At 39.4% G+C, this 13,848-nt stretch overlaps 1 protein-coding gene across 2 annotated transcripts in view; it reads left to right on the top strand.

Moving 5' to 3' along the window:
• SLC16A9 (solute carrier family 16 member 9) overlaps window positions 1-12,558 on the top strand; it is a 68,724-nt gene extending 56,166 nt beyond the window's left edge. For both annotated transcript variants that reach the window (XM_060125750.1, XM_060125749.1), the window contains 3 exons: window positions 2,493-2,588; window positions 8,140-9,057; window positions 9,704-12,558. In XM_060125750.1, coding sequence (XP_059981733.1) covers window positions 2,493-2,588; window positions 8,140-9,057; window positions 9,704-9,891 — 1,202 coding nt within the window. In that variant the 3' untranslated portion in view covers window positions 9,892-12,558. The remainder of the gene's footprint in view (window positions 1-2,492; window positions 2,589-8,139; window positions 9,058-9,703) is intronic.
• Window positions 12,559-13,848: the final 1,290 nt, after the last annotated feature.

Genomic DNA, 13,848 nt, shown 5'->3' with positions numbered 1-13,848 from the left:
TATGTGTTGGGAATCTGTCAAATCATGGTGTTGGATAAAAGTTTCCAAAAATTCTAATTTTTGCTGGAAAGCTCAAATTTTATCATTGGTAACAGTTATTGTCAGTTATTTTCCTTGTTTGTTTTCAAGAAAATGTCTGCCAAATACTCAAGTCTGAGTAACCATAGTTTGTGTCTGTCAGACATTCTTTCAAATACATACAGGGTTACATGGAAAAAGTGGCTACTTTAGCTGGCTACTAAAACAATTGCATACGTGCTTTTTCTCGGCAACAATTGTAATTCAGATGAAGCATTTTTAAAAAATTTGTTTGCTTTTACTGTGAGTGAGTGAGTGGTGATGAAACATATCAGGTATGAAGTTGGATACCAATATCTTGATTTGTACTAAGGGTCTTGAAGTTTTTCTCACCATGTCTTTTGCACCAATAGCATAAATGGGAACACAGTGAAAAAAGCAGGAAACATGTCAGTATCGTGAAAATAGTTTTGACTTCATGGACTCCATTGAAAGACCTTGAGGACCATCTTTTTAATAACTGGTGGTTTAAGGTCATCCTAATACAGATGTGGGAAAGCATCATGTCACCTGCTTTTTGAAAAGTTTAGAGAAAAAGCATTTCAGATTTCTGCTACTTAAAAAAAAATGAGATGATCTTATCTGAAACCCATGGCCTTAAAATAGTTCTTTAAAATTTCTTTCTTTTTAGTCTAAGGTAAAATGTTTAAAAGTTACTGTTTTAACTTTTCTAGCGTTGGCATTTATTAATCAGAAATGCCTTTTTTTTTTCTTGTCCCTAATGCCTACCATTTGACAGAGCCCTGACAACCAAATCACACAAAAGTAAATTCATTCCCTCTCCAAAGGCTTTCCGAAATATAGTTTTAGTTAAGGGTGACATTTTTTGGCTTCACAAAATTGATTGTTCAGGAACAGGTCTTATTTCATTGACGTATATTCTATGTAATAATGATAAATGTATAAATCAATCCAACTCATGTTTTAATGAGATAGTATCTCTTCCCTTAAATCATACAAAAGTGTGCTATATTTTAAAAGGTTTATTTAAAGTATAATTATTTTCATCTATCTCATTTCTTTAAGAATACTTTTTTTTTTTTTTTTTTTTTGTGGTACGCGGGCCTCTCCTGTTGCGGAGCACAGGCTCCGGATGCGCAGGCTCAGCGGCCATGGCTCACGGGCTCAGCCGCTCCGCGGCATGTGGGATCCTCCCGGACCGGGGCACAGAACCCGCGTCCCCTGTATCGGCAGGCGGACTCTCAACCACTGCGCCACCAGGGAAGCCAAGAATACTGGGGTTTTTTTGGACCAAGAATACTTTTTAATGCAATCACAGATGATCATCTGGGTCCTGAGTTAAATGCTAATTTCCTAAAATGTTTATGCGTTGTATTTGTTAAACCCATGTATTCTTTCTAATCATAGTCCAGGTCGCAATTTGAAAGGAATGAAAGTGACCTTAATAACTCACCTAATGAGTCCTAGTTAAAATTAGTTTTTAGACTACGGCTTTTGTGTTGTTTATAGGGTGATTCCCCAAGAACAGACGATGATGCAGAAGAAAGGCAAATGTTATGAGTTAGAAGCCAGAGGAAATTTTTATGAAAAACAAAACTGGGGTTATTAGATACTTAATAGGGAGAAAAAGATTAAGCCAACAAGCAGCCTTAAATATTGCCCTGTGGTCTCAAGAAAGGGGTAGTGAGTAGTAAGGGTTTTTCTTTCTAACTGTAAAAGAATTTCAAATTTACAGAAACGTGGAGAATAGTATAGCAAGCAACCATATGGTCACCACTTAAATGTAACCGTTGCTAATATTTTATTGCATTTTCTTCCTCTTTTTTTTTTGCAAAGATATTGTCAACTAAAGACATGATGTTTTATGAGGTAGTTTGCATCTCTAAAAGATAAAAACTTACAAATATACATTTTGCGATGATGGGATGATCTGAGAGCGCCAGAGGGCCTTTGTTTTGCAGACTGGGGTGTACCAGGCTATGAAGTCTAGCAAAATACCTTGGCATGTGAAGGGGATTTTATAAAATTGTTTAGAGGACCTAGAGGAGGAAGAACACTGAACCAAGGGTAAAGGTGCGGAAGAGAGACAGAGATATTTTAATGGGCAAGTTTGATTAAATTTTGCTATTTGGTGTGTGATTTAACCATTTTCTCTATCTCTCCATAATGTCTTACTTTAAATTTACATTATTCATTCATGCTTTAGAAATTGGATTATTTTTTTGACTTGGCCCTGACCTTAGGGTGGGTGTGGAGTGAAAACCAAGGCTGCCCAATGTGTTCACTGGAACTGTACAACTAGCATCAGAGGGATCTAGGAACCCATACTTTGAAGAGTTTTGGCCAGTTAGTAACAGAATGTCCTATTAGAGTTATTTAATTACACCTCTTTTTTTTCTTGCATTGAAGTAATACCGTCTGGCTTAATTTGTGCAATGTCTTCTTGTGTTTAGGTCTCGGATGTGGTTTATTATACACTGCAACAGTGACCATTACATGCCAGTATTTCGACAGCCGCCGAGGCCTTGCACTTGGCCTGATTTCAACAGGTACGTTTTCAATATAAGTACAGCATTGCTACTCTTCAGCCTTCTAATCAAAGTTAGGAGTTACAAAGCACAGGTATGTTTAACCAACCATGCCCCCGCTGCCATTCACGTAGCACAATTTATTTTACTCTAGTCCTAGAAGGAAATTTTATTTTCCCCTGTAAATATGGGTGTAGCTTTCAAAAAACCCTAAAGATACATGTATGAAAAAGCTGGGGCATTAGATGTCCAGTATAATATAGGAAAAGAAAACTTACGGGTCCAGTAAATTGAGAGTCACATGCTGGTGAGAGCCTTCCTAAAAGAAGCAGAGAGCACTTAAGTAAAGCACCTGATCCCTGGGAAAGAGAGGAGAAATGGAAGGAAAATGGGTCCCTTCAGGCCATTGTCGGGAAGAGCAATGCTGTGACACCTCTCCAGCTCCATTTATTGTGGAACTTAGGGTTTTTCCAAAGTACTGGTTTGTGAATACATCTCGTTGCTCTATTTGCATATCCAAACAACAGACTGTTTACACTGGTTATTCTTTTAATGACGGGGTGGGGCGGGGAGCGGCTGTGTGTGTGTGTGTGTGTGTGTGTGTGTGTGTGTAAGTGTAAAAGCCTTCTGGACTTGCTCTGATATTGTAAAGTGGTGTTTTACTTTTCAGATGGATTTTTTTCTAAGCTATTTAGAGAACTTATCCAAATTTCTGTGGCCAATGCTTTAGGAGTTTGCTTAGGAGATAAGGCTGCCAAGCTTACTAAAACTTGTGTTTAAGTTTACATTGCTACTTGTTCATGGGTAGATATTCCTGGGAGGTCAGACGTTCAGATAAGCTGAAGTACTTCAGTAGTGTATCTGGCAGTGGGATCCAAACTAATGTTTTGTTCCTGAGGCCAATGCAGTGGCAACAGAGTGCTTCCACATCAAATTAAATCGAGCTGGATATTTCCCCAAGGTGGTTTAAGGAAGCATTGCCAGGAAAGAAATGTGAATCATGCCCTAGGAGGAAACAGGACCGGAGTCTGAGGGCATGGCTAAGGCAGAACTGGGAGAAGAAAGAGAAAAAACAAAAGATGGAGAAGCCAGAGCAGTTGGAAGGCAGTTTAAAGAACCTGACAGCCGCATAGCACAGGGAGATCAGCTCGGTGCTTTGTGACCACGTGGAGGGGTGGGATAGGGAGGGTGGGAGGGTGGAGATGCAAGAGGGAAGAGATATGGGAACATATGCATATGTATATGTATAACTCATTCACTTTGTTATAAAGCAGAAACTAACACACTATTGTAAAGCAATTATACTCCTATAAAGATGTAAAAAAAATAATAATTAAAAAAAAAAAAAAAGAACCTGACAGCATCTCCCACAAGTGTGGGAGGGAGTGTGAGAGCAGGGCTGGCAGCTTAACGGATAATAGGTCTTATCTATACTGTATTTTTTGTAGAGGCACTATAATGTAGTGACAAGCCCAGACCCTGGAGCCAGTCTGCTTGGTTTTGAATTCTGTGTCACTCAGTAGCTGTCTGGTGATGGACAAGTTACCTGTTCTGTGAAATTAACTGTTAAGCCTCAGTTTTCTGAACTGTAAAATGGGGATAATAATAGCACCCATCTGTTGGGCTGCACCCTGTAAGGCCTGTGCTTGCCCAGCTTCAAGACAGAAGAAAGAGCCTGGAGTCAGCGACAGAGACATCAGTGGTTTAATGGAAGGGGGGAGCTTACAAATCCAAAGCAAGATCCTGGAGTGATGCCCCAGGTGTGTGGTAGAGGGTGGGCAAGACATGGATGCGGGTTTTCGCTCCCGCGGTGGGGAGGGGAGATTGCCAGTTATAGGGGAATTGACATCAGGTTGGCTCATTGGTTACCAGGAAACTAGCAGAGAGGCACACACCTCCCCACCCCTTGGATAAGAGCAATCACTAGGTGGGGCCTGGGGCCAGTATATAGGAAGGTCAGTCATGCGAGTAGGTGTAGGTAAAGCAGGCACTGGTCAGGCAGGGGATGTACAGAGAGCAAGAGAACAGCCATCTTGGGTGGCCTGACCATACACCATCACATTGGGTCATTGGGAATATTGAAGGAACATATGTGTAAGGCACATGGCAGGGGCTCTAAAAGTGTTAGTCATTATAATTATGACCTAGGTTTCCTTTAACGTCTGAATTTACTTGTGATGAAGATGTTGGAAATTGTATGCTGAGAGAGCTGCTCTTGCTTTCACTCAGTCTGAAGAGGAGAGCATAAGAGACTGGGCTGTGGCACACTGAACCAAAATGGATTGACTGTGGACAATCGAGATTTGGCAGAATCGGAGTTTTTAGTTGTAGCACACAGGAAGTTAGATGAGGCAAAGTTAAGGAGCAGCATGAATCCACTGTCTTTGTCTATTCAGACTGCTGTAAAGTAGCATAGATTGAGTGGCTTATACACAATAGAAATTTATTTCTCACAGTTCTGGAGGCTGGAAGTCTGAGATCAGGGTGTCAAGGTCCGCGTGGTTAGAGTCTGCTGAGAGCCCTCTTCTGGGTTACAGACTGCCACCTTCTCCCTTTGTCCTCATGTGGCAGAAGGGAAGAGGAAGCTCTCTGAGGTTCTCTTTTATAATGGCACTAATCCCATTCAGGAGGGTTCTACCCTATGACCTAATCACCTCTCAAAGGAGAAACCTCCTAATTCCATCACACTGGGGGTTAAGATTTCAATTTACAAATTTTGGAGAGACACAAACCTTCACACTGTAGTATCCACCTTCGGTGAAAGTGGTGACAAGAAAAACAAAACTCACAGTAGAGTTTTTCTTTAATTGAAAAAAAAACCCAAAAGCAAAATATAGTTGAAATAATGTGACCTGGGACTTCCCTGGCGGTCCAGGGGTTAAGACTTCGCCTTCCATTGCAGGGGGTGCGGGTTCGATCCCTGGTTGGGGAGTTAAGATCCCACAGGCCTCGGGGCAAAAAAAACAAAGCATAAAGCAGAAGCAGTATTGTAACAAATTCAATAAAGACTTTAAAAATGGTCCATGTCAAGAAAAAAATCTAAAAAAAAAAAAAAAAGAAATAATGAGACCTAGTTGAAATATTGTGATCCAGTTGAAAGAAAGAAACATGGGCATGAAATGGAGGTTTTGGGGAAACGATCTTAATCCCTGGTGAACAGGGATTGATAAACTAATGCCCGTGGACCAAAACTGGTCTATTACCTGTTTTTGGACAGCTCGTGAGCTAAAAATGGTTTTTACATTTTTGTTTCGTTGAAAAAAAATCGAAAGAAGAATATTTCATGGCACATGAAATTAGGTAAAATTAAAGTTTCAGTGTCCATAAATAAAGCTTTATTGAAACACAACCATATTCGTTCCTTCATGATTCTTCTCTGGCTGCTTTCACGCTTCAAGGGCTGAGTTGAGCATTTGTGACAGAGGTTGTATGGCTCACTATGCCTAATTATTTACTCTCTAGCCCTTTATAGAAAAAGTCTGTTGACCCCTGGTCTTAATCAAAGCATGAGTGTATCTCTTATTGTTTCAGGTTCCCTGAACATCAATTCATATTCTCCCTCTTTGTGATAATGTATACTTTAGGCATGCATGGAAGCATAATTAGTGTTTTATTTCACTTTTTCCTTTATCGTGTTGATTTTTAAATTGGGATTTTATTTTCCAAGATTAAAAATTATGGTTTTACAGTTTACACAGTTCCACAAGAGAGCTCTAATTACTCTTCACTGCCCTGAAAGAATCCTGCATCTTTTTTTTTTCTCTTCTTTTTGGCCAAGCATCGTGGCTTGTGGGATCTTAGTTCCCCCACCAGGGATCGAACCTGGGCCCTCTTCAGTGAGAGTGTGGAGTCCTAACCCCTGGCCCACAGGGAATTCCCTCCTGCATCGTTCTAAGCCATAACTACATTCTCATGGGCTGTGGGCTAAAGAAACTAGTGTCCAAAGTGGAATTTTATTTCGCTGCCCTGTCGTACACTTAGCATATCATAGGTGTTTGATAAAACCTATTGAATTGATTTTATATGTTTCCCTTATATTTCATGATGTTGACAGATAAAGTTAGTTGGTGAGCAAAGGGGAATTATCTATTTTCTTAACTTAAGGTCAAAATACAGAACTTTCAAAATACCAAGAATATTTTTAAGTGTCTAATTATATGGCACTTTGTTAGAACTTCTACAAAGAAATGGTGTTGGAGAAAAAGATGAATTAATAATGAATGGATGCTAATGCAGTATGGAATTATATGAAAGGTCCTCTTTTCAGTTCTTTCAGTTCGTTTTCTGAAATGCTTTCAACTTTTGAAGTATGTGCCACTTTTAAAAAGATAAGGCAGAATTCAATTCATCTACTTTTATAACTTCTCAGTAGTCAGCAAAGAGACACTTTCTTGGTAGCCACAAAAAGATACTATTTTAGCTGTCATTACATTAATGTGAGCTATTAATTAACGTTTGCAAGCGAAGTCTTTTTTCTTTGGGGATGAAGGAGTTAACTTTAAATATATTAGGAAGGGACAACTGTGGTACCAAAAAAAAAAAAAAGTTTTCTTATAACTCTAAGACAAAGCCATTTGGTTATTTGTAAGAATTTTTGATGGGTTTTTACCGTAAGCTTGGCATCCTGTTGGGGTTTTGATATAATTTGGTATAGACCATTTAAAAAGTATGATCAACCTATTTAGACTATTTTTTATTACAGATCTACTTATTTCTTTCCTGTGTTTCCACGTGACATTTCTCAATGGTATTTAAATGTTAAAACAATCAAAAACTTGAAATCAGAGCCATATAAGAACACTGCAAATTAATTGGGCTAATGTAACTTTCCATTCCAGTGTGGTTAGTGTGATCTATGCTTAAAAAATGGAGTATTTACAGTGTTGCCCAAATGTGCAAACCAGGCATATTTTGTAATTTTAATACCCTATCAGAGTTCACTTTACTCTTCTCATAGTTTATTAATATTAAGCATCCATTCTGGTGATTAGCAATGGATTTGAGCTATCAAACCACTATAAATATCCTAAAACTAAAATATATCCTTCATCTCAAAAAATAAAACGTGAGAACTTTTCTTTTCCAAAAGGAATGCATACATAACATGGAGCCAGAAAAGTACTTTTTTGGTACTTTTTTAAGTACCCAAAAAGGAGTTGCATAGGTATTTGTTAAGGACATTGGGCTCCTGGTGTCAGACTGGGTGTGAATCCTTCTTATGGCATTTACAGCTCTCTGATGTGTGGCAAATTTCTCAAACTTTCTAGCCCTAGGTCACTTCAAGTGTAGACTGGGAATAATAATAGGAACTACCCAATAGGGTTATTGTAAGGATGAAACAAGATGGTGCGATGTAATGTGTTTAACGCAGTGTCTGACATACAAATGCGAATTCTTAAAATAAATTGTCACTATTGTTGTTACTATCTTCAGCATTCTTGCTGTGATTTTAATATGAAGGCACACACATGAATGCCAGTGTAAAAAAAAGAAATCAAATTGTAATACTAATAATGCTTGTCCTGAGAGCCCCAAATGATAAGAGATTAAACAGTTACCATTTCCTTTTTAGGTTCAAGCATTGGACTTTTTATATACGCTGCTCTGCAGAGACTGCTGATTGAGTTCTATGGACTGGATGGATGCCTGCTGATTGTAGGTGCTTTAGCTTTAAATATATTAGCCTGTGGCAGTCTGATGAGACCCCTTCAGTCCTCTGATTGCACTTTGCCTGAAAAAATAGCTCTGGAAAATGTACCAGGTAGATACTCGATTTACAATGAAAAAGAAAAGAACCTGGAAGAAAACATAAACATTCTTGAAAAGACCTACCGTGGTGAGGAAACATGTAAGAGCACTTTAGCCAGTGGTGACTGGAAACCAGAGAGTCTGCTTCATAAAAACCCAACAACAATGGCACACACAAAAGAGACTGAAACGTACAAAAAGAAAGTTGCAGAACGGACATATTTTTGCAAACAGCTTGCCAAGAGGAAATGGCAGTTATATAAAAACTACTGTGAAGAAACTGTGGCTCTTTTTAAAAACAAAGTATTTTCAGCACTCTTCATTGCCATCTTTCTTTTTGACATCGGAGGGTTTCCACCGTCATTACTTATGGAAGATGTAGCAAGAAGTTCAAATGTGAAAGAAGAAGAGTTTCCTATGCCACTTATTTCCATTATTGGCATTATGACAGCAGTTGGTAAACTCATTTTAGGGATACTGGCTGACTTCAAGTGGATTAATACCTTATATCTTTACGTAGCTACCTTAATAATTATGAGCCTGGCCTTGTGTGCAATTCCATTTGCCAAAAGCTATGTCACGTTGGCACTACTTTCTGGGATCCTAGGGTTTCTTACTGGTAATTGGTCCATCTTTCCTTATGTGACCACGAAGACTGTGGGAATTGAAAAATTAGCCCATGCCTACGGGATATTAATGTTCTTTGCTGGACTTGGAAATAGCCTTGGACCACCAATTGTTGGTAAGATATTTATCTTAAAGTCAATCCACTGTACTGTTCTTCTTTGTAACATCTCTGGATACAGAAATTCATAGTGTAAGAATAGCACAGATTTATACAACATAAATCTGCATGGAATGTCTCCTGATCGTGATTTATTTAAAATCACTTTGATGTAGTTGGAAAAGCCAGTACGCTTGCTCAGGAATCTGTGTTTATTCTTCATCTGGGAGAAACCCAAAATGCCTGCTTCTTCTTGTCCAACTATTTGAGAAATTCTCCTCCTCTAACTCCCATTAGGCCACTTTGGGAGTAGATTGGGTAATATATATCCTAATCTGCACTGTATATAAATTTTTTAAATTAATTTTTTTATTGGAGTATAGTTGGTTTACAATGTTGTGTTAGTTTCTGCTGTACAGCAAAGTGAGTCAGTTATACATACACATACATCCACTCTTTTTTAGATTCTATTCCCATATATAGATCATTACAGAGCACTGAGTAGAGTTCCCTGTGCTATTCAGTAGGTCTTTATTAGTTATCTATTCTATATATAGTAGTGTGTATATGTCAATCCCACGAACTGTATATAAATTGATGAACTTAGAGTATTCCTATTCATACTATGTCTATCAAACTCACTTTTTTCTTCCTCCCTTTTCAGGTTGGTTTTATGACTGGACCCACACCTATGACATTGCATTTTATTTTAGTGGCTTCTGCGTCCTGCTGGGAGGTTTTATTCTGCTGCTGGCAGCCTTGCCTTCCTGGGATACGTGCAACAAGCAACTCCCCAAGCCAGCTCCAACAACCTTTTTGTACAAAGTTGCCTCTAATTCCTCTAATGTTTAGAGGAATATTGGAAGGCACTGAGGACTGTTTTCTCATAGCAAAATTGCACTGTGCGTGATCTGAATGAATTTTTTTTTTTACATATCCTATTCTCTATGTACTGTGTATGTAGCCTCTATCTCCTGTATTTTTTTTTCTTTTTTCCTTTTTCCAAGAAGTGGGACTATTCTGTTTTACTATTATTGATGAGTTCTGGACATTGTGATCATTTTGGCCAGCCTCAGAAAGCTTTCTCTGTGTAAAGAAATATGATTTCTCTGCAGACTCCATTAGTTCCATTGCAAGGCAGCCAGAGGAGACTCTAGCTATTTCAAAACTCGTGCAAGCAGCGTGACGAGATATGTGTGTAGCCTGCCAGGGACTAAATCACTCTCTCCTCTCTGCTAGCCGCGCTAGTAAATAGAAGACTTCGAGCCAGTCAGGAAATGAAAGGGGTTCCTAAAACAGCGTTAAGAATTGCGGTGGCACAAAATTGATCATTTTTTAAAAATGATATTTGAAACTACCGTCAGCAGTTTTCATTACAGTAAGTCCCCTACCTATGAACCTTCAAGTTGCGAACTTTCAAAGATAGGAAGTGCGTTCGCATGTCTAATCACGTAAGTCAGTTCACGTGTCTGGCGTAGATTGTCATGTGCGTGCATCCTCTACAAGTGGTTGTGCTTTTGTGTACTTGACTGTACAGTGCTGTATAGAGTACAGTGGTACAGTATCTTTATTTCAAGCCCAGGATGTCCAGAAGCAAGCGTAAAAGCAGTGATGATGTAGCTGGTACTACTGTGCTTTTCAAGGTAATGTACTGTAAGATTAAAAGTGTTTTCTTTATTTTTTGTGTTTGTTTTTTATGTATTGTTTGTGTGAAAAAGTATTATAAACCTATTACAGTACAGTACTATAGAGCCGATTGTGTTAGTTGGGTATGTAGGCTAACTTTGTTGAACTTGCAAACAAATTGGACTGCGAAAGCACTCTCAGAATGGAACTTATTTGTGTGTAGGGGACTCATTGTACTCTGTTTACCTTGATGAACCACCCACATGTTTGGTGCCCACTGAGGATACATCCTTTCAATTCCTAAGGTGTTTGCTGAGTTGCAGGCAATCTCCAAACAGAGGAGTAGAGTTACTGTAGCCTTTCTTCACGGTTGGCCGCTGGAACCTCGCTCACTTTTGTTTGTCAGCATCCACTCAGCTGATGTTTCCCAAGAAGTGCTGATTTTACCTGTTTCCAAATTGGAAATGCATATTTAAACCATTCCGTTCTGGCAAATGGGAAACATCCATTTGCTTTGGGCACAGTGGGGATGAGTTGCAAGTCCTTGCATGTCTTGTCAGTGAAGCATTTATTTGCTACTATCAGATTTTATCACTAGCCAATTTTAATTCAAGGGCAGAACTAAAAATTTGTGTGTGTATGGATGTGTGTGTGGATGTGCACACGTTGTGCTCCGAGCCTGTGTGCTGTTCAGTACGTGGGAAGGGAAAAAGGCAATAAGAAATTGATACCCTTCTCCAACTTTATTCACTCTTAAGCAAAATGTTCTAGGAAGAAAATCAACATTTAGTATGTTGACATTTTTCTAAGGAAATGTTTTAAAAACTTTGCTATGCATCAGAATCTTCTATAGATCCTTTTTAAAATGTAGTTGCCTGAGTACCACTAGTAGAGACTTTGATTATGTAGTTCTAGGTTGTGGGCTAAGCATCTGTATTTTTAATGAACTCTTTAAGTGATTCTGAGAGCACAACCTGAGTTGAGAATGACTGTTTTAAGATTGACAGCAGAGAAACATTTTTTTTTCTCTTAAATAAAGAAACAAACCAAAAACCCATTGAGGTGAGGGGTTTTTAATAAATGGACAAGTTTGGTTCTTTAAATAGGAGTCACTCTTCCCACTGTGCCAAAATTGTCTTTTCATTTCTTTTGAAATATGTAAGGTTATTTTATACTTCTATGTTGCCTTTCTTCAAAGGCACGTGAAGCACTTTATAAGCATGAATCCCCACAGCACCTCAGTGAGGTCGGTAAATAGTGTTTTTCCAGGCAGTAAACCTGGAGTGCGGGGAATTTCATAACTGAGTGAATCCTATTCAATAACCCAATAATGGGGCCCCAAAGCACTTGGACTTCTGCTCCATATTAAGACTTCTGGAAACTTTTCTATGCCTCACTCTTTAGTCACTGTCAAGGTTAGTAAGTAAAATAAATACCATTCAAAAAAAATTAAAGGAAATGTTTTTGTGATAAAAGTTTCTTTTTGCCAATATCGTGTTCGGGAAATCCAATAACCTTTTCTTAACTTTTTTTTTTTTTTTTTTTTTTGCGGTACGCGGGCCTCTCGCTGTTGTGGCCTCTCCCGTTGCGGAGCACAGGCTCCGGACGCGCAGGCTCAGCGACCATGGCTCATGGGCGCAGCCGCTCTGCGGCATGCGGAATCTTCCTGGACCGGGGCACGAACCCGTGTCCCCTGCATTGGCAGGCGGACTCTCAACCACTGCGCCACCAGGGAAGCGCTTTTCTTAACTTTATGCCATCCGCACATTCATCAATGTTGATACTTGTCCAAGTGCGTCTTTACCATGTCTACTAATGTCTTCCAGTGTGTGCATTATCCATTGTCTAGGGAATGAATTTTAAGTTACAATAAAATACTTTTTGTTTGTTTTGCCTCAGTGTGGTTGCCTTTTTTCTTCTTAGCCCCCCGAATTACAGTCATACTTTACTTGAATGTAAAAATATGAATTCTCTGATTTCACTTCAGATCCAGAATCTGGTGATATAGATATTAGCATATTCAAAAGTCAATTTGCTAAACCATTTTGACCATTGCCTTCCAAAAAGCTAAAATATCAGTCCTACAGACTCCTTTTGAGGAAAGGGAGACAGACGCCCCTTTGGAATTATTAGTATTGATCTTGCTACTCATTAATGGAATTCTTGGTCTGTTCCAATCACATTATATTATTCATCCCTCATAATAGCCCTGTGAGATGGGGTTTATGACCCTCTTTGTATGGTGTGAAACATAATTGCCACGACATAAACAACATCCACGAGTAATTTCCAAAAGTAAAATGAGAAAGGTTTCTAGCAAACCCTTTGATTTCTAACGTGGCTAGAAAATGGGGCCTAGCTGGGAGGGTTGCTATAAAGCCAGTCCTTTAGGGAATAGAAGAGTCATGTTTATGTAAATAATTATTCTTAACTTGCCTATTTCCTAAGCATTTAAAAAACCCATTTAATAATGAAATTTTATTGATTAGAATACGATCTTTCTTTTGTGACTCAAGATATTTCTTGACATTCCAAGTGCCTGGGGCTGATTTGGGGAAATATATGAAATAAGAAAGTCTTCACTGACTCTAACATCTCCTCACTTCTGCTTTCTGCTTTCTCTCCTTCTCTCTCTCCTTCTCTCTCTCTCTCTCTCTCTGATGGGCCTCCTAGAAGCCGGTTGGTGATCTAATTTTCTCTAGGGTGACCGTGTCTTCAGGGGAGAAGGTTCAGCCACCAACTTTTAAAGTCCCCATGAGAAACAGTCCCAAGAATCAGGAGTTCCTGCTCTGGGAGGTCATGACCGAGCAGGATGGCAGTTGTCTTGTACTAGCCAGAAAGGCCCATGACCTCAGACAGCCTCAGCTTCTAGTAATCACTGTAGGATTATCTCAACTCAGGACGTTACAGGAAATGAAGAGCTCTGGGTTTTTTTTGTTTATTTTTTATTTATTTTATTTTTTTATTTTTTGCGGTACGCGGGCCTCTCACTGTTGTGGCCTCTCCCGTTGTGGAGCACAGGCTCCGGACGTGCAGGCTCAGCGGCCATGGCTCACGGGCCCAGCTGCTCCACGGCACGTGGGATCCTCCTGGACCGGGGCACGAACCCGTGTCCCCTGCATCGGCAGGCAGACTCCCAACCACTGCACCACCAGGGAAGCCCAAGAGCTCTGTTTTTAATAA

This window comes from Lagenorhynchus albirostris, chromosome 16, assembly GCF_949774975.1.
Source record: "Lagenorhynchus albirostris chromosome 16, mLagAlb1.1, whole genome shotgun sequence".
In the NCBI taxonomy this organism is placed as follows: Eukaryota; Metazoa; Chordata; class Mammalia; order Artiodactyla; family Delphinidae; genus Lagenorhynchus; species Lagenorhynchus albirostris.
This window is presented reverse-complemented; position numbering and strand designations above follow the sequence as displayed.